Source organism: Protopterus annectens, chromosome 5.part1, assembly GCF_019279795.1.
Source record: "Protopterus annectens isolate FY-2018-M chromosome 5.part1, PAN1.0, whole genome shotgun sequence".
In the NCBI taxonomy this organism is placed as follows: Eukaryota; Metazoa; Chordata; order Ceratodontiformes; family Protopteridae; genus Protopterus; species Protopterus annectens.
Window position 1 is genome coordinate 311,728,702 of NC_056736.1, and position 27,707 is coordinate 311,756,408.

General features: G+C 44.0%; 1 protein-coding gene across 3 annotated transcripts in view; it reads left to right on the top strand.

The window, feature by feature from the left end:
• The window catches only part of DZIP1 (DAZ interacting zinc finger protein 1), a 1,252,063-nt gene that overhangs the window by 832,687 nt on the left and 391,669 nt on the right, over positions 1-27,707 (top strand). For 2 of the 3 annotated variants that reach the window (XM_044072990.1, XM_044072992.1), the window contains exon 14: positions 15,946-16,141. In XM_044072990.1, the coding sequence (XP_043928925.1) occupies positions 15,946-16,141 (196 nt within the window). Of the gene's footprint in view, positions 1-15,945; positions 16,142-23,239; positions 23,436-27,707 lie in introns of all 3 variants that reach the window. The other variant, XM_044072991.1, reaches the window with a different exon arrangement.

Genomic DNA, 27,707 nt, shown 5'->3' on the forward strand with positions numbered 1-27,707 from the left:
CTATAACCAGAGTTATATTCTAATTTTAAATTAGAAGAAGTGGTGCCAGTCTTTGGGATTCTTCATCCTAAAGAACTATTAGTACCCACCTGGTTTATTAAGTATACAAGATTGTTGTACTAGATTTTGTTGGTTTGACAAAAATATAACAAAATAAGCTAACTTGCTGTACCTGGTGGCCACAAGGACTAGGTGGGCCCAGCGACTACATGGTTCGCTGGTGCCTATAACTGTCTGTATGTGTAAATTATTGTAATTCAAGAAGAGAAACCCCCCCCCCCTTTGAGACTTGGTAGGCTTCTCACTTTTTAATGGTACATTGCAATAAGGAATTACTTTTATTCAGGGCCCTGTGTAAGACAACTTCTTGCCAGTCTGTATGAGACCTGTTTATAAATTATTGAGAAATTGCTACAGAACAGTATGGGTTTGTAGGTACTTCCTAGGCTGTTGATCCATGAAGATTTTTAGAAGCTTAGCCACTATATTCTCATGAAGTTTTAGTTCTTGTAATTTAAGTTCGAATAACTCAGAGACGAGCAAAACATTTACATTTTGCCCATCTATGAAGGACAAGGTTAATGAGCCAGGGTTAAATTTGCAGTAACCCATCCATTCATCTAGGTTATGTTTGACCAGTGTATGAGAAGTTCTTTGCTTTATGTGAAGAGGAAGGTTATTCCAAATAAATGCTTCTCTTTATGATACATGTCTGTCCCAAAAACATGATGATGTTATGTGATCCTATCTCGCCTACATTCTGACTGATGGGTTCGATGCCAAAGAGCGAAGTCTCTTATTGGCTGAGCTTATTATATCCCAGGATGCACCACTACCAGTCCCCCAGATCTCGTTTGCCGCTAACAAGTGAAGACGTGGTCTCGAGCTGGCTGAGCTAAGTGGTGATTAATTTCACTAGTTTTTCTGTCAGGAATTTCTATTTTTCTTCAACAAAAGCTGTTTTAACAGCTATTCTTGTGTTTTGAGTGAGTTTGGTGGAATTTACTTAGTAAATTCTTGTGTTGTGAGTGTTGACTAGAGTACCTCTTGTGTGTAAAGGCCTTTCGGTCTTTTGATTGTAGGTGACTTCTGTTTTGTTAGGGATCTCGGATCCTTTATATTGTGGAAAGTTTATCTTTTTTGTTAAAAAAGGTCAAAGAAGAGAGAATTTCTTAATAATTTACAGTGTTTGTACTGTGTTTTGGACTTTAATTCACTGGAATGTCTCAGGTACCTAGGCCTTCAGGCTTTAAAAAGTGCACCAAGTGCAACTTTAAAATGTCGATCACAGATGACCACTCTCTCTGTTTATTGTTTGGGTGCAAAGCATTTGCAGGAGTCCTGCAGCGTGTGTCACGCTTTTTCCTCGAGGGTCCTCCAAGAGAGGAAAAATAAGCTCATATTAAAAGGTCTTGTAAAACCTTCATTCGAAGAAGCTTTAGCATCCTCTCCTTCTCCCGCTAAAGAAAGGCCGGCTCCGACCAGTCCGGCAGATCCGACCGCCAAAAGACATAGGCAGGCTTCTCCTTCGGCTCCAAGGACTTGGAGCCGAGGTGCCTCGATGCCACCAGTCTCGACTCCTCTGGCGAGCCGATGGCTGGGGCATCGAGAGGCGGGTCACCTTCGGCTCCACTGGTCTCGAGCCGACAAAGGCTGCCCGCTCAGACACTTCCTCCTCGGCGCCAAGTCCTCCTCGGCACCGATGGAAACTAGTGTGGTATTCCTTCGCCGATAGTCATCGAGTCGCCTCGAGCCGGTCCCCTAGCCCCTTGGGGCCGTTGGAGAGGCCATCTCAAACCCGCTCAGTATCCTCTAGGTCATCGAGGATGTCAGATTCGGACATAGACAGGGTGCTCCAAAGACTGTTCCAGTCCCCAGTCTTTCAAAATTTGTTTCGCTCCGACCCAGTTGGCTTCGGAGCCGATGGCCCATGCCCATGTCATTGCTATTCCTCCTCCGACCGCCCTGCTGGCCGGAGCAGGTGCTGTTGGAGCCGATGGAGATCTTAGGGTCGGCTCCGACCCTTACTCCAACCCCGCCTCGGGTCCGAGTTTGGTACACAGACTTCTTCGGCTGGACCTGGGGGGGACCTATGCTGTCGGTTCCGAGCCTCCTCTCGGTGTTTTGCCGCGGACTTCCGTCTGCTATCATGGCTCTGGGGACGGACACTCCCAGGATTCTGGGGTCCGCAGAGCTATGAGGAGTGCCTTGGCCAAGTCTTCGCCATCTCTCCGGCTTTACCGCACCTTCCTGGGCGTGGAGACTGGGTCTTTGGCAGTTCCCCTGTCCTAGGCAGCGGAGCCCCTGGGCCTGAGGTTACCCCATTGGGGTTCCTCCTCCTGAGGGTTCTTGAGTTGTCTTCAGAGGAACCCCAAGGAAGAGATCGTGCAAGAGGAAGCACGTGGACTCCCGAGTCTATTGCATCAGACACTGATCTTGATGATGCGGAGGGGTCCCGTCGCCCTCGGATGATGTCTCATTTGCAGACATCTTAGAGATCCTCAAACAACGAGGCGGCTGGATATCCAAACCCCTCTGCTGATGAGTCAGTGCTCCTCAAGGCCTTCGGGCTCAGCCTCCGCCTCCTGGGTGTCTCCGCCTCGATGAGCTCCTGGATTTAGTTTGTCGGAGGGCGTGGGAACATCCAGATACCGTGGAACCAGTCCTTCGCCTAACAAATTTTTGTCTGCCCCACCCGAGAAGGAGTTCCTCAGGCGTGGCTGTAGATGCCATGGTGGTGGCATCTGCTACACAACAGGACGTGGCAGAGATCCTCCTAATAAGGAGTCTAGGAGCATGGACCGGTGCACGGCGACTCCCCTGACTTCAGCGGCCTTTACTTTAAGGTCCCTGAATTATATGGCACATTTTACCAGGCTTCAGAGGGATCTGGTCAAGGAGCTGTCAGATTCCCTCTCAGGTAACCTACCTGAGCAGCTAGCCCAGTCGGTTAGCTCTCAGTTGGCTATCCTTGCTTCAATTTCTAACTCGTCCATGAGGCTCATTTCAGAGCGTCAGGGGGCGGTAGAGCGGCAGGCACAGGCGTGGCTCTCACGGAGACAAGCCTGGCTCCGCTTTTATGGAGGCCTTCAAGTCTTCCTTCGCCGACGCTCCCTTTGATGGGTCCTCTTTGTTTGGACCTAAGGTTAAAGACACTCACCCGCTGTGAGCAAGAAGGAAAACTTTATCTGCGAGGTGCACGTTATTCCACTCCCTTTCGGCCTTATCCCAAGGCTAAAGGAGGAGGGAAGATGTGGTTCCGCAAACCACGTAAGTTTTTCCATCAACAGCAGGAAGATTCCTTCCAGAGGCAGAGGACGGGAAATTTTTCTGGGAGACGCCGTCCCAGAGGCGTGCAGAGGGCCTGGAGACCGCGAGTCCTTTCGTGGCTCTTCAGCCTCCCACACTTCATGAGGGATTGCCCGGCTGTGCTGCTCGAGCCAGTCGGGTGCCGCTTTGCCAAGCACCTAAAAGCCTGGGAGTCAATCACTCAGGACAGATGGGTGCTTCGGATTATTGCCGGAGGTTACACCATCCCCTTCACACACTCACCCCACCGTCCAAAAATCCCGGACCCACCACCCAGTCAAAGGGAAATTGCAGCCAGAAGCTTTAAAGCTGCTAGAAAAGGAGTCATCCAACCGTCCCCACAGACCAGATCGGATCCGAAATTACTCAAGGTTCTTTTAGTGCCAAAAGACAGGGGACCTGAGACCAATATTGATCTCAGCAGACTAAACCAATCCGTCACGAAATCCAAATTCAATGGTCACGTTACAATCCATTCTCCCATTGTTGGAGAAGGATGTTTGGATGTGCTCCATAGATCTCAAGGACGCCTATTATCACATACCGATACATCGCGGCCCAGGAAGTATCTGCGCTTCAGCCTGGGAGACAGTCATTTCCAATTTTGTGCTCTGCCCTTTGGTCTCACCACATCCCCCAGGGTGTTCACCAAATGTTTGGCAGTAGTAACGGCTCACCTGAGGAGTCTTGGATTCCAAGTGTTTCCCTATCTGGACGACTGGCTCCTGACTGCCACCACCAGTCATCTACTAATGGACAACCTCAAAGCCACCATCTCCCTGGGTGCTACCCTGGGAATTACATTCAATTGGTCAAAGTCTGTCTTGCTGCCCTCTCAGCGCATAAGGTTCATAGGAGCAGAGATAGACTCAAAATTGATGCAAGTTTTTCTTCCTACTGAAAGGATCCAAACTTTACAAGGCCAAGTTCAAGCCCTGATTTCAAGATCCAAGGCCCCAGCCAGGATGGTCCTACAAGTTTTAGGTTCGATGTCTGCCACGGTTCTTCTAGTTCCTCTGGCAAGATTGCACATGAGGATTCTTCAGTGGCTATTATCGACTCAATGGTCCTTTCAGGATCTTCCCCTCAATCTCCCCATTATGATTACAGAAACATGCAAACGGGACCTTCGCTGGTGGATTCAGACATCCAATCTAAATCAGGGAAGTCCTTTTGTTATTCCCTCTCCAGTGGTCACCCTGACGACAGATGCCTCCCAGACAGGGTGGGGGGGGCATTGTCTGGGCAGGTTAGTTCAGGGCGCCTGGCAAACTTTTCTCCACATCAATGTATTGGAGATGAGGGCTGTACTTCTGTCCTTACAGGCCTTACACAAGTTTCTCCCTCAGGGCATAATCGCCATCCACACAGACAACATGTCGGTGGTCTGGTATCTAAACAAACAAGGAGGGACCAGATCTTACCTTTGCAGAGAGGCCATGAGGGTGTGGGAATGGGCTGTAGCTACCAGCCGTTTCTTGGTAGCGACCCACATTCGGGAAATCAAATATATTGGCAGACAGATTAAGCAGGACAATTCTCTCCTCACGAGTGGTCCCTAAACGAAACAGTAGCAGCTCAGGTTTTCAGGAGATGGGGGCGCGCGTGCTGCGACCTGTTTGCAACACCACTAAACACAAAGTGCAAAGGTTCTTCTCCTTGACTCCACATCAGGGAAGCAGCTATGGATGCTCTAGCACAACCTTGGCCAACAGGGCTACTTTATGCCTTTCCTCCATTCCACTTCTCCAAAGTCATTCAGAAAGCTTCTCAATTGGGGTCCACAATGATACTGATTGCTCCACTGGCCTCGCCAGGTATGGTTTCCTACCTGAAGAAACATGCGTGGACGATCCTTGGACTTTAGATCTAACTCCGGATCTGCTAATTCATCAGTCGGGTCGTCAACATCAGTCCCTCCACTCCTTGAAGTTGACAGCTTGGCTCCTCCACTTCCGACTTTAGTCAGAAATCACACATTAGACCTGGAAGTTATTCACATTTTATCTTCAGCCGACAAACGCACCACTAAGAAATTGTACCTCAGTAAGTGGAAGAGGTTTGCTATCTGGGCACAACTCAGGGGCTTAGACCCTATCACTGCTCCAATCCCAGAGGTTTTGAAATTCTTAACATCCCTGTTTAATCAAGGATCTTCTGTCTCTACTATTAAAGTCCAACTAGCGGCTATCTCTAAATTCCAAATCCATGGATCCTCCATTGATGAGCAGCAGATTATGCAAAACTTTCATTAAAGGTGCCTGTTAAGACCCCCAGTTTTTCATCCTGCCTCCGTGGGATCTTGATTTGTTAACATCTTCCCACCGGCTCCTACATGTGAGTTAAAATATCTGTCTTGGAAAACTGCCTTCTTAGTTGCAATTACCTCTGCAAGAAGAGTTTCAGAGCTTCAAGCCCTATCTATCAAACCACCGTTTGATTTTTCACAAGGATAGAGTATCACTTAGGCCTAATCCATATTTTGTCCCAAAGGTCTGTTCTAATCTCTGTCTCCAACAATCTCTAGAGCTACCAGTTTTCTTTCCAAAATTCTCCAATGCAGCAGAATACACTCTCCATAAATTGGATGTTCACAGGCAATCTATTTAGACAGGACTCAGCAAATCAGAATCAGACCAGTTATTTGTGTCCTTCTCAGACAATAAATTGGGTAAAACCATCACAAAAGCTACTATCTCCAAATGGATTAGAGATTGTATAACTCAGGCTTATTCCTCTTCGAATAAGCAACTTACAACATCTATCAAAGCTCACTCTACCAGAGCTATGGCGACTTCTATAGCTTTTCATTCCAAGCTCGCTATTTCTGAGATTTGTGCTACTTGGTCCAATCCGCACACTTTCATTTCCCACTATAAATTGGATGTGGCATCTAAAGGGCGAGCATCATTTGGTTCCACGGTACTCAGGAGTGTTTTCCAGTGAGCCACCCAGGATTCAGGTGCTAGGACGCTGTCCTAACATCTTTTAGTTATGTACTCACCATAACTTCAGATGTTTGGGATCCATCTCGCCACATTCCTTCCCCTGCCTTGGAGATCAGAAGAGATTGAACGGTTTGAGTTCTACTGTTTTTATCTTGTTTCATCTGACGATGTTATATAATCAGTGCGTGCATGTGTGCATGTATGCGGACAAACTAGATCTGGGGGACTGGTAGTGGTGCATCCTGGGATATAATAAGCTCAGCCAATAAGAGAGAACCCATCAGTCAGAATGTAGGCGAGATGGATCCCAAACATCTGAAGTTATGGTGAGTACATAACTAAAAGTTATGTTGTCCTATCTCGCCTTCATTCTTGCTGGTTGGGTGACTTGGCCGCATAATGTAGTCGATCTCATATATGTACTTCTGTAGATATGTACTGTAACTGAACTTTGGAGCTTATCTCCCTGGGCCTCTACTGAAAATGGACATATATCCAGCTAGACTAGCCCGGTCAACAAATGTAAAATAAATAAATAAATAAATATTAAAGCTCAAGAGCTTTCATTGGCTCGAGGCTATAACCTATCCCAAAATGCCTAGCAGTTGTTCCCCAGATCTCTTTTGCCGCTTGCAGCTTCGGAATTGCTTTTCTCTAGCTCAGGCTAAGTGAACTCTTTTTTTATCAATATATTAATTACCTTATTAGCAAAAATTTAGTATAGGATACCTGCTTAATATTACCTTGTCTGTGTAACCTCTTGACTTTAACTTGGCCGTTGCCCTTCTTTTAGGCTTACTATCTAGCGCTGCCTCCTGAGGAATCCGTTTAAGTTTGAGGATTCTCTTCCTTTCTCTCCTTAGCCCATTTTAGTTAGAGGACTCCCCCTTTCACCGTTTAAGTTAGAGGTGTCTCCTCGGTTGGAGGAGTGCGTCGTTTAAGTTAGAGACCCTCCTCTAACTTTCTTCAACTCTCTTTTAATCTTCCTTAAAAAAAAAAAAAAAAAAAGTTTATTTATTCTCCTGATTGTTAGTTATAATGTTTGTTTAATTATTTGCTAATTGGTCACGTAGTTATATTGATAGTGTTTTGTGGTAAGCTAGTTACATTACTGCATTTGAGTGACTCAACTGGCCTGCCGTTTTCACTGCTAATTGTGTATTAAACTGTTATAATCAGGATGTCAAAGGGGACCAAAGAGTCAGGATTTTAAAAAAAGTGTGACTCATGCACACAAAAGATGTCACTTACTGACGGTCACATCAGTTGTGTGTACTGCTTAGGCACCATCCACTTGCAGGATTCCTGTTCGATCTGTCATGTGTTTAGCTCACGGGTCTTGCAGGAGCAGAAGAGTAACCTTATTCTTAGGGGTTTGTTGAAGGGGCCCTTTGATTCAGCTCTTGAAGGGACTCAGGCCTCCCAACCTGCAGACAAATTACCCACAACTTCTTCGGTTCCGGTTTCTGAGCCATCAAAGAGACTTGAAAAATCGAGTTCTTCAGAACCAAAGTCTGTCAGTTCCAAGAAGGAAAAAGCTACGTCAGTTCCAAGGGTAGTGTCGGAACCATTGAGCAGTTGAAAAAGGAGCTGGTCACCATCCCTGGACCCGATTCGTTTGGTGCCACAATCTCCTTTGCTACAATCGGTGGCAGGTAGCCAAAAGTCTTCCCATTCCTCTCGATCATCCAGGAGCCTCTCGGATGATGATGTGGAACAGGTGGTTAAAAGGTTGCTCCGTACACCGGACTTGGCCAGAATTCTATCCAGCCCAGCCCAGATGGTCGTGGAGCCAACTCCAGTAGTTTCTTTACCTTCGGTTCCTCCTTTGACTCAGCCGAGTTTGGAGCCAGAGTGCTTGGAAGTTATAGTGGTGGAACTTTTGGACCCAAAAGCCATTCCCGGAGTTTCAGAGCTGATCTCTGCTCCGACCACTTCTATGTTGTCGTCCATGGAAGGGTCTGGGAGCCAGGACTCCCTTGTTGGTTCTGAGGGGAGAGTCGAACTGGACCCTTGTCGGATCCGGCTCTCCTATTTGGGGCTTCAGCGCAGGTCAGTTCAGTGCCCACATCGGCCTCCATGCCATCCTCCTTGGTGTGGGAGAGATCTCCTGGCTCCTTGGAGCAGGAGGCTTTCCTGACCCAGGATCGTGGTGCCTTCGAGGTGATTAGGAACATGCTTTCCTCTGAGTCTGCTCCATCATCGGCTCCAGCTTCTCTTCCCCCCAAGGGTCCAGTATCAACCTCTACACCACCTCTCCAACCCCAGCGATACCATCTCTTCCTAAACCTCCCTGGAGCATCCCCCCAAGGAGGTCCCTCAGAAGGAACGTGCAAGAGGAAACACAGACTCCCCTGAGTCTGTCACATCGGATACCAACTTAGAGGATTCAGAAGGGTCCCCATGGTCACCCTCTGAAGATGTCTCCTTTTAAGACATCTTAGAGATCCTGAAACAGAGAGGTGGCTGGAAAGCCCTTTCCCCTTCTGAAGATGAGTCGGTATACCTGGAGGCATTTGGTTCTTTACCCTCCAACTCTTGGGTGTCTCCGCCTGTCAACCAGCTCCTGGGGGTAGTCAGTAGAAAGGCGTGGGGCTCTCCAGAGTTGGTGGAGCCTGTTCTGAGGAGGCCCAACAAATTTATCACAGCCCCAGAGGATAAACAGTTTTTGACAAAAGGTGTCCCAGTAGATGCTATGGTGGTGGCAGCAGCCACCAAGAAGGAATTAGCCGAGACTTCTGCATCTGTCTATCTGCCAAATAAAGAGTCTTGAATGATGGACAGATACGGGAAGCAAACGTTCTCGTCAGCGGCCTTTACCCTTTGGTCAATGAATTACTTATCCCATTTCACTCATCATCAGAGGAATCTCTTCAAGGAGCTAAGAGATACCCTACAAGGTGCTACAGCCCAGGGAGTATCTGACAAGATAAACTCTCAGCTTGCAACCTTAACTTCCATTACTAACTCCTCTGTGTGCCTCATTTCTTACGTGGCCGATGGAGTGAGTAGGGCAGCAGGCACAGGAATAGCTCTGAGGAGACATTCCTGGATGCGTCTTTGTGAGTTTGCTGAACCCTTTTTCTTCCTTTATTGATGCCTCGTTTGATGGCTCATCCTTGTTCAGGCCCAAAAGTAAAAGACTCTCACCTGGAGCAAGCAGGATGGCAAGACTCATGGGAGTATGTTTTTCTGCCCCTACGAGACCTTATCCCGAAGGTCAAAAGAGTGGGAAAATGTGGTTCCAGAAATCCAAGGGAGCGTCGCCAGATGCTCATGGTGATTTTTCCCCTAGGGGCAGAGGAAGGAAATAACAATGGAAGACTCCTTCCTCGTGGCAGAGGGGGTCTGCAGAACCAGGGTGACAGGGATACATTCTTGGGTCGACCCTTCCAGCGCTCCTGAAAGGAGGCCCATCTGTCCACCTCTGGAGGCAGTCGCGGGAAGATTATCACTGTACCCAAAAGCCTGGATAGATTTGACTCAAGACAAATGGGTACAGTCCATCATATCCAGTGGATACAGCATTCCTTTCTTCCATTCACCCCTTCCATCAAAGTCCGTCCCAGACATACCACCCAGTCAAAGGGCTCAAGCAACCCTAGAAATTCGCAGGTTGCTAGAAAAAAAAAAGTCATCCAAAAAGTCCCCGCAGACCAAATAGGATCCTGAATTTACTCAAGGTTCTTTTTATTTCCAAAAAAAGACAGGGGACTGGAGACCAATTTTGGATCTCAGCAGACTGAACAAGTCTGTGAAGAAAATGAAATTCTGGATGGTAACACTGCAGTCTATACTCCCCTTTCTGGGTCAAGACAGTTGGATGTGCTCCATAGATCTTCAGGATGCATACTTCCACATCAAGATGGACAGGTGATCCAGAAGATATTTACACTGCTGGGTGGGAGCCAGTCATTACCATTTCAGACCTCTTCCCTTTGGTCTCACTACAGCCCCCAGAGTGTTTACCAAATGTATGGCAGTAGTTACGGCTCACCTTAGGTGTCATGGATTCCTGTTGTTTCTATACTTACGCGACTGGCTCCTGACCACAACCACCAAGCATCTACTAACAAGGACAAGAGACACCACCATTCATCTCTGCTCAGAGCTGGGCATTACTATAAATTTAGGAAAATCTGCCTTGTTGCCATCACAGCGTATTAGCTTTATAGGGGTAGACTTAAACACAAAAGACATGGTGGCAAAATTTCCACACAAAAGAGTTCAAATGTTACGCCCGCAACTGTCGATATTGCTCAGGAAGAAAAAAGTACAAGCAAGATTTGTCCTTAGGGTCCTGGGTTCAATGGCAGCTGCAATAACACTAGTTCCACTAGCACATCTTCACATGAGAATATTACAATGGGTACTCTTCGCTCAGTGGTCCATGCAGGAGTTGCCCTTGTCACACACGATTCTCATTACAAACACCTGCAAGAGGGACTTACAATGGTGGCTTCAGTCCACTCAGGTAACGATAGGCAGACCATTTGTTCTCCCCCAACCTGTAGCTACAGTGATCACGGATGCTTCCCAGATAGGGTGGGGGGGGCATTACCTGGGACAGACTGTCCAAGGGATCTGGCAGGAACACGAATACCACTTGCACATCAATGTCCTAGAGCTGAGGGTGGTGCTTCTGGTGTTGCAAGCATTTCAGAACTCTCTTCCAATAGGAACTATTGCAGTGTAAACAGACAATATGTCAGTGGTATGGTACATCAACAAACAAGGGGGGACCAGATCATATCCCCTCTGTCAGGAGGCTCATAGAGTTTGGCAGTGGGAGATTTCTTCTCACTGCTTTCTGACTGCAACGCACATTCCGGGGAAATCCAACATAATAGCAGATAAGCTGAGCAGAGCTATTCTAATGACGCATGATTTGTCCCTGAATCAGGAATTTGTGAACCAAATTTTTCGCAGGTAGGGCCAGCTTTGCTGCGACCTTTTTGTCACGCCCATCAATTCCAAATGTAGCAACTACTTTGCCCTAATTCCCCCTCCAGGGGAGTCACCAAGTGATGCACTTACGATTAGCCCCCAGGACTTCTATATGTCTTTTCCCCCATTTCCATTAATCCCCAAGGTTCTCCAGAAAGCCAGATTGTTGAGTCGCAGGCTAATTCTCATAGCCCCTTACTGGCCTCGTCAGATATAGTTCCCCTTTCTTTGGCCTCATCTTCAATAGGACCCTTGGATTCTGGACCCAGTACCAGATCTCCTAACTCATCAGTCAGGAACGCTCACCCCTCGCTTCAAAGCCTCAAGCTGACAGCTTGGCTACTCCACTTCCCATCCTAGCCAGTCTTCCAGAACTATCACCGGCAGTGCAAAAAGTCTGGTTTCGTTGCACAAGAATACAACCAGGAAACTCTATGCAAGCAAATGGAAAAGATTTTCTTGGTGGGCTGACAAAAATCACATAGATCCCTTTACAGCTCATATATCTGCTATCCTGGAATTTTTAACAGAAACTTTTAATCATGGTGCAGCGGCAGCCATGATACGAGTACAATTGGCTGCCATATCTAACTACCATGTAGGAGATATGAGTTCTAATGTAATGTCCCATAAACTATGCAAAGCTTTTCTCAGAAGCACATTCCTGTTAAGACCCCCTTTAAGGGAACCACCACCCCCGTGGGACCTTAAAATTTGGTGTTATTGTCCTTGACTCTTCCTCCATTCGAACTAGCCTCCTCTTGTTCTCTGAAGTTTTTGACTTGGAAGACAATTTTCTTGATAGCCATTACCTCTGCTAGGAGAGTTTCAGAACTCCAAGTTCTTTCTATCTGCCCCCCCCCATCTGATTTTTCACAAAGACAGAGTTTCCACTCAGAACAAATCCATCCTTTCTACTGAAAGTTTGCTCTGAGGCCAATCTGAATCAGTCTATTGAGTTGCCCGTAGTTTTCCCTAATCATGGCAACAAGGTAGAATACAAGCTTCACCAGTTGGATGTACATAGACAGCTATGTTTTTACTTGCATAGAACCAAAGACTTTAGAAGAAGATCGGACCAACTCTTTGTGTCCTTTACAGAAAGTGGGAAAGGTACTTCAGTTTCAAAGGTCATACAGATACCATCACTTGTGTCTATAGCTCTCAGAATAAGCAGCTGCCAGAAAAAAATAAGGGACATTCAACTAGAGCTATGTCCATGTCATGTCCACTGCCTTTCAAGCTAGACTCCCTTTGGATTCAGTCTGCTCTGCTGCTACATGGGTCAACCCGCATACCTTTATCACTCATTACAAAGTAGATGTGGCCTCCCGGAACAGGGCATCCTTTGCTTCCACTGTTCTGAAGAGTTTATTCCCTTGAGCCGCCCAAGAAAGAAGGTGCTTGGGATGCTGTCCCAACCATCAAGAATGAAGGCGAGATAGGACAACACAACATAAAGAAGTTATGTACTTACCATAATGTTCCATGTTTGTTGTCCATGATCTTGCCTTCATTCTTGCATCCCACCCTCCCTTCCCCCTTCCTGAAGGATCGAGAGGAAATTACAAAATTGGCTGTCATTGCCTGATTCCCTTCATGCCTTTAAGAATTTTTCTTTGGGCAGCGCATCTGTTACAGTTATTTACTGATTGGCATAGCTTAGTGATTAGTTTCTCAAACGAGATCTGGGGAACAACCGCTAGGCATATTTGGATAGGTTATAGCCTCGAGCCAGTGAAATCTCTCTAGCTATAATATGTGGCTGAGTCTGAACCGATGCTCGGTTCCGAACCCAACCAGCAAGAATGAAGGTGAGATCATGGACAAGAAACATGGAATATTATGGTAAGTACATAACTTCTTTTTCTGTTTGTGTTGCAAAAGAGATTTAGATTTCTTGAGCAGGTATTTATGCTCCCATTGGACTTGCGAATGTGCAGTTGCTTTGACAGAATGTGGTCTGTTGAGGCTGTGAGAAGAAGGACAAGGCTTTGAGACAGTCCACATAGTTTTTATGATTTAGGCCCTTTGTTGTCTTAGTAAGAAAGCTTTGTGTGCATTCAAGTTGTATTAAATGTTTGGACAGTTGCACACCAAAGGGGACATATTATATTTATTGATCAGCCTGATGAGTGCAGAATACAATGGAATGATTGCATCTCCAGATGGAGGCACCATACCATTAGTAAGAAGTTGTGGAATAAAAAAGGACTTTCTTACAATAGTGTATAGATGGTGATCAGAGGACAGTTTATTGTCTATACAGATTCCCAGCTCCCTAACTACTGGATCAGTTTTCAGGGGAGTGTTGTCACTGTGATAGTTATAAGCCACTTCTTGCTTGATGAAGGATATTATTGTGCATTTCTTGGCATTTAGTTTTAGTCCATGGTTTTGACACATCTATTGGTTTGGGAAAGGCCTCTGTGAGGAACTTAGAGTCCTCTGGGGGGTTTATGGTTGATCCAAGTTTACAGTAATCTACAGACTTGGTCAGCCATAAACCCTTAACTGTAGTTTGAACTCCAAGAAATAAATCCCAAGGAGGAGCAGCCAAGGGTAGTTGAGCAAGTTGTAGACCAAAGAAGACTTAAACTGGGTCCTCATGTGTTGCTGGGGTATTTTATACTGATGCTAATTAGAGATGAGGTAAAAGTACTCATTTCTTATGATTAACTGCTTAGCATTTCATTCTGGAAGATAAGCTGTTAGAGTATCTTCCTCATCTCTAGTAACAACTTCAAAAAAAAACTTTTACCTCACTAGTTCATAATGTCCTCCTTCTGTCTCACATTTGTCTGCTGCCGGGTCAGGATATTCTGCAAAAATAATGGGCAGATTCAAGAATGGTCTTACTCTGTCAGTCCATGTTTGCATTTGATTAGTTTGTGTTCTGTGGCTCACAAACATGGTCAACTGAAGTTTGTGCTTGGGGTGTAAGACCCAGTGCTTATAATGCACATGAGTGTCACTGAAGTCAGTAAAATGGCTGAAGGTAGTATGTGAGGACATAGTTGCTAGGAAGATTTTGCCATTGAGAGGCTAGATATTAGTAGTAAGGGATATGTCTAACATTTTTGTCAGCTACAAGTGTGTGTGTGTGTGTGTGTGTGTGTGTGTGTGTGTGTGTGTGTGTGTGTGTGTGTGTGTGTGTCTGTGTCTGTCAATGATCTGCTGTAATGTCACATACCTTGTGTACTTGTGCACAAGCACAGCAAGGTTGTTGGTCAAAACATGCCTTTAAAGGTGTGTTTTTAAAAATGTAATGTATTTGTCATTCCCAGCTGTGGACATCTGAGGTAGTGTAGTGATGGTGGGGCAAAGGGGGCTGCATGGTATTAGGGTGTGCAATCTGCAGACACATTTGGTAGGCAGTAGTGCAAGTATTGGCATTCCTTTCTGTACCAGCAATTTAAATACTGCTTAAAAAAAGCAGCAAAGAAAGAATTGTAGTGCTTGTTTTCACAGCTTCTTGTGTGGTATAAGTTGTAGCAAGCCTGTTGCTGCAAATGTAGCAAGTGACTTGCTACAGCTTTTAAAAGCAAATAATTTTTTTGTGCTTCTAGAGTTGAAGGGCACTAGTTTGTAGTGTTGGTGCTAGGTGAGACAGCTACAGTTTTGGCCTAAGAAGAAACCCCTCTGTATGTAAAGGTCTTTATATTTCAGAAGATGATTAGCTTCTCTCTAACTACAACGAGCTTAGCAAAGCAACACAATGTCTACTAACTTTCCTGAAAATGGTATGTAAGTTCACGTCTCTCTCTCGTTCTCTCTCTGGACCAAGAAAAAATCAGTATATAACTCCTGTGTGAGGCCAACTGGCTTTCAGTAACCAAAAAAAAAAAAAAACAATACTGTGTTTTAGTACTCAAACTCACAAGTATCTTGTTGCAGTTATTGTTTTTCAGTACTCAAAGACCAACTTTCATTTCTTCATAATACTCAAGAAAGATCCAAATAAAATAAAAATGTAGCACTCATTGGAACAGCCTTTTAGCTTCATTGTTTTAAAGAACTGTCTGTAAGATGCCCTTGACTATGAAACTTGCAATCTATTATGTGCAGCAGTTGCAAATTCCCTAGTTTGAGATACCAATTTATGAACCATCCTACACACAACTCTCCATATCAATTTTCACTGCATATTCTGTGTCCTTTGTTTTTGTTGCCTTATGCTGTTGTGACTTAAAAGAGTCAGCGATGCATATCCAGGTACCTGGCTAACAAGTAATTAATCAGGTTATTATGTAGGTTATATTAATGCTGAAGAATAGTGCCACTCTGTTGGCATTACCATGTAGAAGGCATGGCAGCCATTTTGTGTGCCTAAGTTGATGACATATGATGACATATGGTAAGTATGTAAATGAAGCCAGGTAAGAACTGAGTCATACTTATAAGCTAAGTAATAGTGCTAAGCATCCAAACTGTTACATTTTGTGTGATTCTTCTTAAAAGGCTTTTACAGAAAATGATTATGAGCAGCATTCTGTCTTTATGTTGTTTTTATGTACAGCATTCTTATTTTAACTCAGGTTGCAAGGGGAGGTAGTCTTGAACGGATTTATACTACCTAAAGTGCAGCAAGAACTTTTTTATATAATTTTAGTTTTTTGTTTTTTTTTTTTAATTTGGAACCATACTTTTTAAACAATTAGTAGTTACAAAAGCCTAAAATTCTGTGATTTTTTTCCCCTGAAACAAATCTTTAAAGCTTTGTGTTTCTCTCATTTTATAGGATATTCGTGGTATTTCCAGAAATCATTTAAATGATGTCTTAACAACAATACGATCTCAAAGAAAAGAAAAGGCCAAGAAAACACCAGGAATTCAGCAAATTTGGTCTCAGCTCAGCCATAAAATTGAAACCAAAGTCAGAGAACAGAGCACGCCAACAGCAGTAATACCAGTTTGTTCTGCTTCTAAGTTGAAAGGTATAGTTACTGTTCCTTAAATTTAGTTTTGTGAGATGAACTGTCTACATTTTTATTTAGTGTTTTGGTAGCTCATTCTTTAGTCATTCTGAGTTAGCAGGTATCACTCAACTTCTAGATAGCAGGAGGCATTTCAAGAACAGAGGTATCCTGTAAATGGTTTATCTCTCAGGCCCATGCTTACACTTAAAGGGTATCAGAACTCGTCAGAGATTTGGGATGCATGGCTAGCCTTAAAAAGGCCCTTGTGGTCGTTAGCCTAGTAAACACCTATGAACCTATAATTCCATGTAGTCCTTATTGGGAACATCCAGATACCCATGCATAGATCTTGATATTGTCAACGACACAGTGGCTGTTCATAAAGTAGAAATAAATTGCAGTATATTGCTGAAATTCTAATTACACGCCTACATATAAATTCTCACAAAGCCATTAATGTCATAGCCACCTACCTGTCCCCAGATAACAACCTTCCCAGCATGGAGTCCCTCATTGCTTGGTCTGCTTCCTCTTTCAGCCAAGAAACTATCATCCTAGGTGACTTTAACCTTGACTGGCTCTCCTGCTCCTGTAACTGCCCTACCGACTTTATTAACCTATACAATTTCACCCAAACTATACGCTATCCCACTCGCACTGACAAACATTCCAAAAAACAGTCATTACTTGACTGGATATTAACCAACAAGCCTAACCTGGGCTACCAAGCTGGCTGTCTGCCAGTCACACTAAGTGAACATGCCCCTATATTTCTAGTCAGGAAAATAATTCAAATCCAAACCTGCATTCCTTTTGAAACCCGTAACGAGAAAAACTTCTCCCCTGACACATTTAATCTAGTGCTTCAACATTGTGATTGGTCTCCATTAAAAAATCTACAAGTAGACCTTACAGTGGAATACTTCAACAACAAATTCCTTGACATCTTAAATAATCTTACTCCCCACCAGGAAAGCACGCCACAAAAGACAAACAAGTACCATGGCTATCTAGTGATACTAAACTTCTAATTAAACAAAGAGATAGAGCCAGGTCACTATATTATACCACCAAAGGCAAAAGTGATTTCACCCTGTATCAGCAACTAAGAAACCAAGCTAAGAAAAAAGTCGTCAAAGTTTTCAAAAAAAAAAAAAAAAAATACTTTCAAAACCTGCCAACAAAAGCACCAGCACAACCCACATAAGTTCTGGCAAAATGTCAACCACCTCCTTAACCCTGATAAAACCTTCACCCCTGCTCCCTCCACATCTAATACCTCTGAGGCCTTAGCCTAACAGTTTAACTCTCACTTTTGAGGGGGCGAGTGGCATCGGACCCTTGTCCGACCCTGTTCTCCCTCTCGGAGCCCGGCATTGGTGAGCTCGGCCCGACATCTGCCTCGGGCCTTCCCATCGGTGAGGCCTGGGGTTCCTATCTCTTCGAGCGGGAGCCTTCTGGTCTCTCTGGTGGGGAGCCGAGGTGATGAGGAGTGTACTAGCCCCTGGGCTTAGTCAGCGGACGGTTCCATCAGCTCCTCCCACTACAGTGCCTGCTGGCGTCTCTTCTCACTCTCTTGCTCCCGGACCCAGAGATCCAACGCCTCAGGTTTCCCATTGGAATATCTTCCTCTTCCGAGGCTTCTCCTGATCCGTCAGGAGAACCCCCGGAAGAGGACATGTAAGAGGAAACATGTAGACTCCCTGAGTCTACTACATCAGATACTGACTTGGATGAGTCGGAGGGGTCCCCAAGGTCCTCCTCTGAGGATGTCTCATTTTCAGACATCCTTGAAATCCTTAAACAGAGGGGAACTGGCCCTCCCTTAATCCCTCCGAGGACGAGTCAGTATACCTGGAAGCGTTCGGATCTCGACCCTCCACCTCCTGGGTGTCTCCGCCTTTCAACCCTCTCATGGGAGTAGTGGCTCGGGCGTGGATGGCTCAGTTCGTGGAACCTACCCCCAGGAGACCCTCAAAATTTATTACAGCTCCACAAGATAGACAATACTTAACAAAGGTGTCCCAGTTGATGCCATGGTGGTGGCTGCTGCCACCAAGAAGGAATTAGCTGATCCTTCAGTACCTGTTCATCCTCCTAATAAGGATTCTAGGACTATGGACAGGTACGGTAAGCGGATTTTTTCTTCAGCGACTTTTGCCATGAGATCGCTGAACTACCTATGCCACTTCACCCGCCTCCAAAGAGATGTGCTTAAAGAGTTGGGGGAAGTTTTACAGGATCCGTCAGCTGCTGGGTCTCAGGATAAGATTACCTCACAGCTAGGAATCCTTAACTCCATTACTAACTCCTCCATGCGGCTCATTTCTTATGCAGCCGATGGAGCGAGTAGGGCCGCAGGCACAGGAGTGGCTTTAAGGCGTCAGTCCTGGATGCGGCTTTGTAATTTTGCAGACCCCTTCAAGGCGTCTTTCACAAACTCCCCTTTTGATGGCTCGACCTTGTTCGGTCCTCAAGTGAAAGACACTTTGGCTAGATGCGAGCAAGAGGGCAAGACTCTTTCTGCCGTAGGAGTCCGTTTCTCCGCCCCTTCTAGACCTTACCCCAAAGGACAGAAGGGAGGAAAAATGTGGTTCCGCAAATCTCAAGGAGTCACGCCTGACACACGAAGTCAGTTTACCCCCAGAGGCAGAGGGGGTAACAACAATAGACGCCCTAGGGGCAGAGGGGGTCTGCAGAATCAGGGTAGCAGAGAGCCTCTTTCTGACAAACCCTTCCAGCATCCCTGAGATGTTGCCCGATTGTCCGCCCGGAGGCAGTCGGGAAAATTGTCGCTGTACCCAATAGCCTGGCTTTCCCTCTCAAGACAAATGGGTACAGTCAATTATATCCGAGGGTTACAAAATTCCCTTTATTCAAACCCCAATTCAACAAAAAAGAACCCTTCCAGACGTTCCACCCGGTCTAAGGGAACTAGCAGTACTAGAAATATCAAAACTGCTAGTAAAAAGAGCCATCCAGCCAGTCTTGGCAGACCAATTAGGATCCGAATCTACTCAAGGTTCTTTTAGTTCCAAAAGACAGGGGACTGGAGACCAATATTAGATCTGAGCAAACTCAACAAGTTTGTAAAGAAATCAAGATTCCGGATGGTCACGCTCCAGTCCATTCTGCCCTTTCTGGGCAAGGACAATTGGATGTGCTCACTAGATCTTCAGGATGCGTACTATCACATAAAAATTCATAGACGCTCCAGAAGATTTCTCCGCTTTCGGCTGGGGACCAGTCACTTCCAATTCAGGACCCTGCCCTTTGGACTCACTACAGCCCCCAGAGTGTTTACCAAATGCATGGCAGTGGTTACGGCTCACCTGAGACGTCAAGGATTCCAGGTGTTTCCATATCTAGACGACTGGCTCCTCACTGCCACCACCAGGCATCAGCTTCTCCAAGCCAGAAATTACACCATTCACACCTGCAGAGGGTTAGGAATTTCTATAAACTTCGAAAAATCTGCCTTGTCGCCTTGTCAATATATTACATTTATAGGCGCAAATTTGGACACCGTACAACTTTCTGCAAAGTTGACAGACCAGAGGATCTTGGACATTCAAAAACACGTCCAAGTGATTCTATTCAGCAACAAAATTCAGGCCAGATTTGCTCTAAAAGTTCTGGGTCTTATGGCGGCCGCCATAACACTTCTTCCTCTTGCCCGCTTTTACATGCGGCTACTACAATGGATGCTATTCACTCAATGGTCTTTTCAACAACTTCCCATGCGTCACCGGATCATAGTAACCCCAACTTGCAAAAGACAGCTGACTTGGGGGGTATCGTCCCCTCAAATCCACCAAGGCAGACCATTTGTTCCTCTTGCCCCAGTTGCCACGGTTATATCGGACGCCTCCCTGATCGGGTGGGGGGGGCATTATCAGGGCAGAATGGTCCATGGCACTTGGCAACCTTACGAGTACCATCTGCACATAAATGTTCTGGAGATGAGAGCAGTGCTTTTAACGTTGCAAGCCCTCAACGACTCTCTTCCTCAGGGAACAATTGCAGTTCAAACGGACAATATGTCCGTAGTTTGGTACATAAACAAACAGGGCGGAACCAAGTCCTATCCACTATGTCGAGAGGCTCTCAGACTCTGGCAATGGGCGATCTCCTCTCATCGGTTTCTGATAGCAACGCACATCCCCGGGAAATCCAACATCATAGTGGACAGATTGAGCAGAGCTATTCTCATGCCTCACGAGTGGTCTCTCAAACAGTCAGTGACGGAAGAGATTTTTCAGAAGTGGGGAATTCCTTGCTGCGACCTTTTCGCTACACCTCAAAACAGCAAATGCCCAGACTTCTTCTCTCTCTTCCCCCTTCCAGGCCATCCCCCCAGAGACGCTCTAACCCAAGATTGGCCCCGGGGACTTCTTTATGCCTTTCCTCCTTTTCCGCTGATACCTCAGCTAATTCAGAAAGCAACCGCCTTGAGAGCCAAACTGATTCTCATTGCCCCTTATTGGCCTCGACAGATATGGTTTCCGTTCCTACATTGTTACCTCTTGGTACAGCCATGGCATCTGGACCCGGTTCCAGATCTTCTGACCCACCAGTCGGGTCACCTGCACCAATCCATACCCTCTCTCAACCTCACTGCTTGGTTGCTCCACTTCCATCCTTAGCCAGGCTTCCTATGATTTCTAATCCTGTTCGGGATATCATAGTAGCTTCCCTAAAATCTTCGACCAGAAAGATCTACACTAGTAAATGGCGACGTTTCTCTTTCTGGGCAGAAGCTAGGAACATAGACCCCTATACTGCTCCAATTCATTCGGTATTGGACTTCCTAGCTGGCATTTTTAATTCAGGATCCTCTTCTTCCACAGTGAAAGTTCAACTGGCAGCCATTTCAAATTTTCACATAGGCTTTTTGGACCACAACATCATGTCACATAAACTTTGCAAGGCATTCCTTCGAGGTATCTTTTTATTGAAACCTCTAATTAGAGACCCCCCACCACAGTGGGATCTAAATTTAGTTTTAACATCTTTGATTCTTCCCCCGTTCGAACCTGCAGCTGCCTGTTCCTTGAAATTGCTTTCTTGGAAGACACTTTTTCTAGTTGCCATTACATCTGCCAGGAGAGTATCTGAGCTTCATGCTCTCTGTGTTCGTCCTCCCTATCTAATATTTCACAAAGATAGGGTATCCTTAAGAACTAATCCTTCTTTCTTACCAAAGGTGGCATCTCAGACTAACCTAAATCAGTCCATTGATCTTCCAGTATTTTTCCCGAATTATTCTGATAGAGCTGAACAAAAGCTACATTATCTCGATGTTCACCGTCAGCTGAGATATTATCTAGATAAGACAAAAAATTCTAGGAAGTCTGATCAACTTTTTCTTTCCTATGCAGAGAACAGGAAAGGCCTTCCAGTTTCTAAGGTAACTTTATCTAGGTGGCTGTCTTCCTTGATCACTTACATTTATCAGCTCAGGGGCAAAGAATTGGTTTCTATCCCAAAAGCCCATTCTACCAGAGCTCTAGCTACATCTACAGCCTTTCAAGCTAGACTTCCAATAGACACTATTTGTGCAGCAGCCACATGGGCCTCTCCTCATACATTTGTCTCACATTACAAACTAGATTTGGTCTCCAGAGACAGAGCAAATTTTGGTTCCACCGTTCTCAAGAGTCTGTTCCATTGAGCCACCCAGGAATGAGGTGCTAGGGACGCGGTCCCATCCAGCAAGAATGAAGGCGAGATTGACAACTTAACATTTAGAATTATGTACCTACCATAACGTTCCATGTTAGTTGTCTTCTCTCGCCTTCTTTCTTGCGTCCCGCCCTCCTTCCCCCTAGCCTGGTCAGACCGAGAAGATTATTCATCCTCTATTAAGAGGTTTTTACCTTTTTCTATCTGCTCAACTCCAAGTTTCGCTAGGTTATGTGGATTTTTTCTACAGGTTCATGATGTTATTTAGTATTTTATTTCTTCCTCCTATGTTGGAAGAAAATACTGCTATTTCTTTAGCTACCAAATGAGATCTGAGTAATCTCCGCCTTGCATCATGGGATATAGGGTTGCCTCGAGCTGGTAAAATTAGCTCTTGAGCTTAGCAAGTGCCGAGTCGGAGCCGAGGATCGGCTCCGAACCCATCCAGCAAGAAAGAAGGTGAGAGAAGACAACTAACATGGAACGTTAATGTAGGTACATAACTTCTAATTTGAGGCCAACTGGCTTTCAGTAACCAAAAAAAAAAAAAAAAACAGTTCTGTGTTTTAGTACTCAATCTCACAAGTATCTTGTTGCAGTTATTGTTTTTCAGTACTCAAAGACCAACTTTCATTTCTTCATAATACTCAAGAAAGATCCCAATAAAATAAAAATGTAGTACTCATTGGAACAGCCTTTTAGCTTCATTGTTTTAAAGAACTGTCTGTAAGATGCCCTTGACTATGAAACTTGCAATCTATTATGTGCAGCAGTTGCAAATTCCCTAGTTTGAGATACCAATTTATGAACCATCCTACACACAACTCTCCATATCAATTTTCACTGCATATTCTGTGTCCTTTGTTTTTGTTGCCTTGTGCTGTTGTGACTTAAAAGAGTCAGCGGTGCACATCCAGGTACCTGGCTAACAAGTAATTAATCAGGTTATTATGTAGGTTATATTACTGCTGAAGAATAGTGACACTCTGTTGGCATTACCATTTAGAAGGCATGGCAGCCATTTTGTGTGCCTAAGTTGATGACATATGGTAAGTATGTAAATGAAGCCAGGTAAGAACTGAGTTATACTTATAAGCTAAGAAATAGTGCTAAGCATCCAAACTGTTAAATTTTGTGTGATTCTTCTTAAAAGGCTTTTACAGAAAATGATTATAAGCAGCATTCTGTCTTTATGTTGTTTTTATGTACAGCATTCTTATTTTAACTCAGGTTGCAAGGGGAGGTAGTCTTGAACTGATTTATACTACCTAAAGTGCAGCAAGAACTTTTTTATATCATTTTAGTTTTTTTTTTTTTTTTTTTAATTTGGAACCATACTTTTTAAACAATTAGTAGTTACAAAAGCCTAAAATTCTGTGATTTTTTTCCCCTGAAACAAATTTAAAGCTTTGTGTTTCTCTCATTTTATAGGATATTCGTGGTATTTCCAAAAATCATTTAAATGATGTCTTAACAACAATACGATCTCAAAGAAAAGAAAAAGCCAAGAAAACACCAGAAATTCAGCAAATTTGGTCTCAACTCAGCCATAAAATTGAAACCAAAGTCAGAGAACAGAGCACGCCAACAGCAGTAATACCAGTCTGTTCTGCTTCTAAGTTGAAAGGTATAGTTACTGTTCCTTAAATTTAGTTTTGTGAGATGAACTGTCTACATTTTTATTTAGTGTTTTGGTAGCTCATTCTTTAGTCATTCTCAGTTAGCAGGTATCACTCAACTTCTAGATAGCAGGAGGCATTTCAAGAACAGAGGTATCCTGTAAATGGTTTATCTCTCAGGCCCATGCTTACACTTAAAGGGTATCAGAACTCGTCAGAGATTTGGGATGCATGGCTAGCCTTAAAAAGGCCCTTGTGGTCGTTAGCCTAGTAAACACCTATGAACCTATAATTCCATGTAGTCCTTATTGGGAACATCCAGATACCCATGCATAGATCTTGATATTGTCAACGACACAGTGGCTGTTCATAAAGTAGAAATAAATTGCAATATATTGCTGAAATTCTAATTACACGCCTACATATAAATCCTCACAAAGCCATTAATGTCATAGCCACCTACCTGTCCCCAGATAACAACTTTCCCAGCATGGAATCCCTCATCGCTTGGTCTGCTTCCTCTTTCAGCCAAGAAACTATCATCCTAGGTGACTTTAACCTTGACTGGCTCTCCTGCTCCTGTAACTGCCCTACCAACTTTATTAACCTATACAATTTTACCCAAACTATACGCTGTCCCACTCGCACTGACAAACATTCCAAAAAACAGTCATTACTTGACTGCATATTAACCAACAAGCCTAACCTGGGCTACCAAGCTGTCTGTCTGCCAGTCACACTAAGTGACCATGCCCCTACATTTCTAGTCAGGAAAATAATTCAAATCCAAACCTGCATTTCTTTTGAAACCCGTAACGAGAAAAACTTCTCCCCTGACACATTTAATCTAGTGCTTCAGCATTGTGATTGGTCTCCATTAAAAAATCTACAAGTAGACCTTACAGTGGAATACTTCAACAACAAATTCCTTGACATCTTAAATAATCTTACCCCCCACCAGGAAAGCACGCCACAAAAGACAAACAATTACCATGGCTATCTAATGATACTAAACTTCTAATTAAACAAAGAGATAGAGCCAGGTCACTATATTATACCACCAAAGGCAAAAGTGATTTCACCCTGTATCAGCAACTAAGAAACCAAGCTAAGAAAAAAGTCGTCAAAGTTATAAAAAAAAAAAAAAAAAAAAAACTTTCAAAACCTGCCAACAAAAGCACCAGCACAACCCACATAAGTTCTGGCAAAATGTCAACCACCTCCTTAACCCTGATAAAACCTTCACCCCTGCTCCCTCCACATCTAATACCTCTGAGGCCTTAGCCTAACAGTTTAACTCTCACTTTATCAACTCCATCACCTCCCTCCTAGACAGCATACCAAACCTGCCACTCACAGTCCCCTTCCCTACCACAGAGAACACAGACTCTTTCTCCTTTAAACCTATTCAAACTACTTGCATAAAAAAACTCCTAATTAAACTAAAACCCTGCTGTCTTGCTGCCACCCAACTACCTAATGAATTTTTAAACGTAGCTGCTCCATCCATTGCCTACCCCATATACATTTTGATCAATTGCTCTATGTCAGAACAGTATAGGGTTCAGATCTCAGCCGAATAGTCAAGCCAAAACCTCCAGTACCCTCTCTGTCCAGCCAGTGTTCCATGTCCCTGCCCAAGTAGCTGACACACACACACACACACACACACACACACACACACACACACACACACACACACACACACACACACACACACACACACACACACACACACACACACACACTTTCAGATTTGATTTATTTACAAACACACAGACACTTCTGGGGAAGGCTGGCAAAGGTTTACTAACTATGCCCCCTTCTGCCCAGGCTATAAGGTAGTAATCACTGCCACCAACTACTCTCATCAGCTACTCTAAAGACCCTTACCAAAGGGTGTCCAATTCTACTGTGCAGTGTTGTTATTATCTAAATAGTAAGTGTGACGAACAGCAAGGCTATTGGAGTGGCTTGAATAGTCTCACCAAATACATGCAAGTACTCTAAGAATTTAAATTATCTCTACATAAAACAGCCACAGTTAAAAGGTTTAAAAATATTTAATAATAAATAATAAAAACACAAGACAATACTCATGTATTCAACACAGTGACAGTAGAGTACAGAAATCACAGAAAATACTTTAAAACAACATTGTAGGATAGTCTCACATAAATATAGAAAACATGTACACTAATCTGGCTATATTCCTATCTATCTCTAAGAGAAATCACTGTTCTAAATATTTTACTTACAGAGCAAGCAATTGCTGGTGAGCTGATGTGTTCAGGTTCAGACGCAAATAAAAAATGCTGCTCTTTCTTTCTGAGATAGTCCTTGAATTGATAATACACATTACTGCTGAGTCATTTCAGATTACATCATTCTTGCCACTACTTAAGTTCCCATGCTCACAGAACTTAAAATTTAACATTTCCTTGTGATCTTACAGCTGCCAGGACGCCACAGCAATAAACTACACTTTACATGTGAAATCTAGTAATTCTCTCTGTCTTAGGATAATAGAAAGAATTTCCAGCTGCAGACATCATGTCTCCGAGCTTGAGATCACACACAGTTGTAAAATTCTTTACTTATCAGCTTTCTTCAGAGTGCAGCGTTGTTACATTTTTGAAGTTCAGCACATAACACATTTTCTTTACATTTGTCAAACAAGCCTGTGGAGCATATTAATATTTACAGTGACATAGAATTATTTACAAAATCCTATCTAGCTGGGCTGGCAGCCCCTCAGTTTTTCACACACCTCACAACTAACAACCTACTATCCAGCTCTCAGCACGGCTTCAGACCTAAGCATAGTACAGACACAACACTAATGACCTTTTTTATATTATATATCACCTCAGAAGTCAAGGACAGCTAGTCTCAGCAATTTTCCTGGATATGTCAAAAGCCTTTGATACAGTATCCCACCAACTGCTATTTAACAAACTTGTAACATATAATCTAAATTCATCTTCCCTAACATGGTTCCACAGCTATCTGTCTAACTGACAACAGGCTACAAAATGGGAGAACAAACTCTCCCTGCTACTACCAGTATCCACTGGGGTATCCCAAGGATCCATATTTGGTCCCCTCTTCTTTGTCATATTTACCAAAGCCTAAATTCCGCCACCCAAATTGCCCCTATCATCATCTAATATGCAGACGATTCCTGTCTTATCTGCTCAGCCTTTCCCGGCCAAGAACTTCAACACAAAACTGGAAAAATTCCTTCTTGGACGTTGAAAATTACCTCTCCAACTACCAACTTATTCTAAACCCAAACAAGACTAAGTCAATGATTTTCACAAACAAGTCATCCAAGCTTATCTCACTATCTCTCTCACTATTCACTCTTCTAATGGTACAAACGTTGAACTTGGTAATCAGACCAAGCTCCTAGGAGCTACTATAGATGATAGACTAAAATTTGATAAACACATCTCCCTAACGATCAAAAAAGTCTGCACCAAACTTGGAATTCTTTATAGGGCCAAACCGTACCTTACACACCAAGCCGGACTAATCATACCTAGATCTCACTTACTATCTACCCTACTCTACTGCTTACATATCTTCACCAACCTACATAAGGCTGACCTTAATAACCTAGAGTCCTGCTATAACAAAATAGCTAAGTTTGCTGCCAATCAACTTCATAAAGCTCATCATTGCTTCATTCTTCAACAACTCAACTGGCTGGAACTCTCCAACCTGTTAACACTAAACCAACCTACCTTTGCCCATATGGTTGTCCTACACAACCCCAGTAACATCCCTGCACTTTCATGCTTGGTCCAACCTAACTTAAGCTGCAGGTCCCTTAGATCTTCCTATAGACTAATGCCAAAAGTTACTCAGTCTCACAACTATCATTGTGACTCCCTCTATTCCTGTAAAATAGCTAAGGACTGGAATGCTCTTCCTCAGCACATCCAAGACAATCCCAGTATGTCCTCATTTAAAAAAGCCTAAAATATTATCTCAATAGCAACTGTCTCTGCCTCTGTATTGCTTCTGGCTAGTTTCTTTCTCCTATTACTTCCAACTCCCTTTCTCATGTACCTCTCTTCAGCACATTTAAGCAGCTGGTGCTTATAATCTCATGCTTATTATCTGTTAGATTATGTATGTCTCTGTATTATATTATTAATGTGTGTTTTCCATGACTAATTGTCTCTTTGTAACTTTGTTAATTGCTTTTTTGCTAATGTTTGTGTTCATGACTACTTGGACTGTTAACTAATTGTTACTGTTCTGGAGCTTTT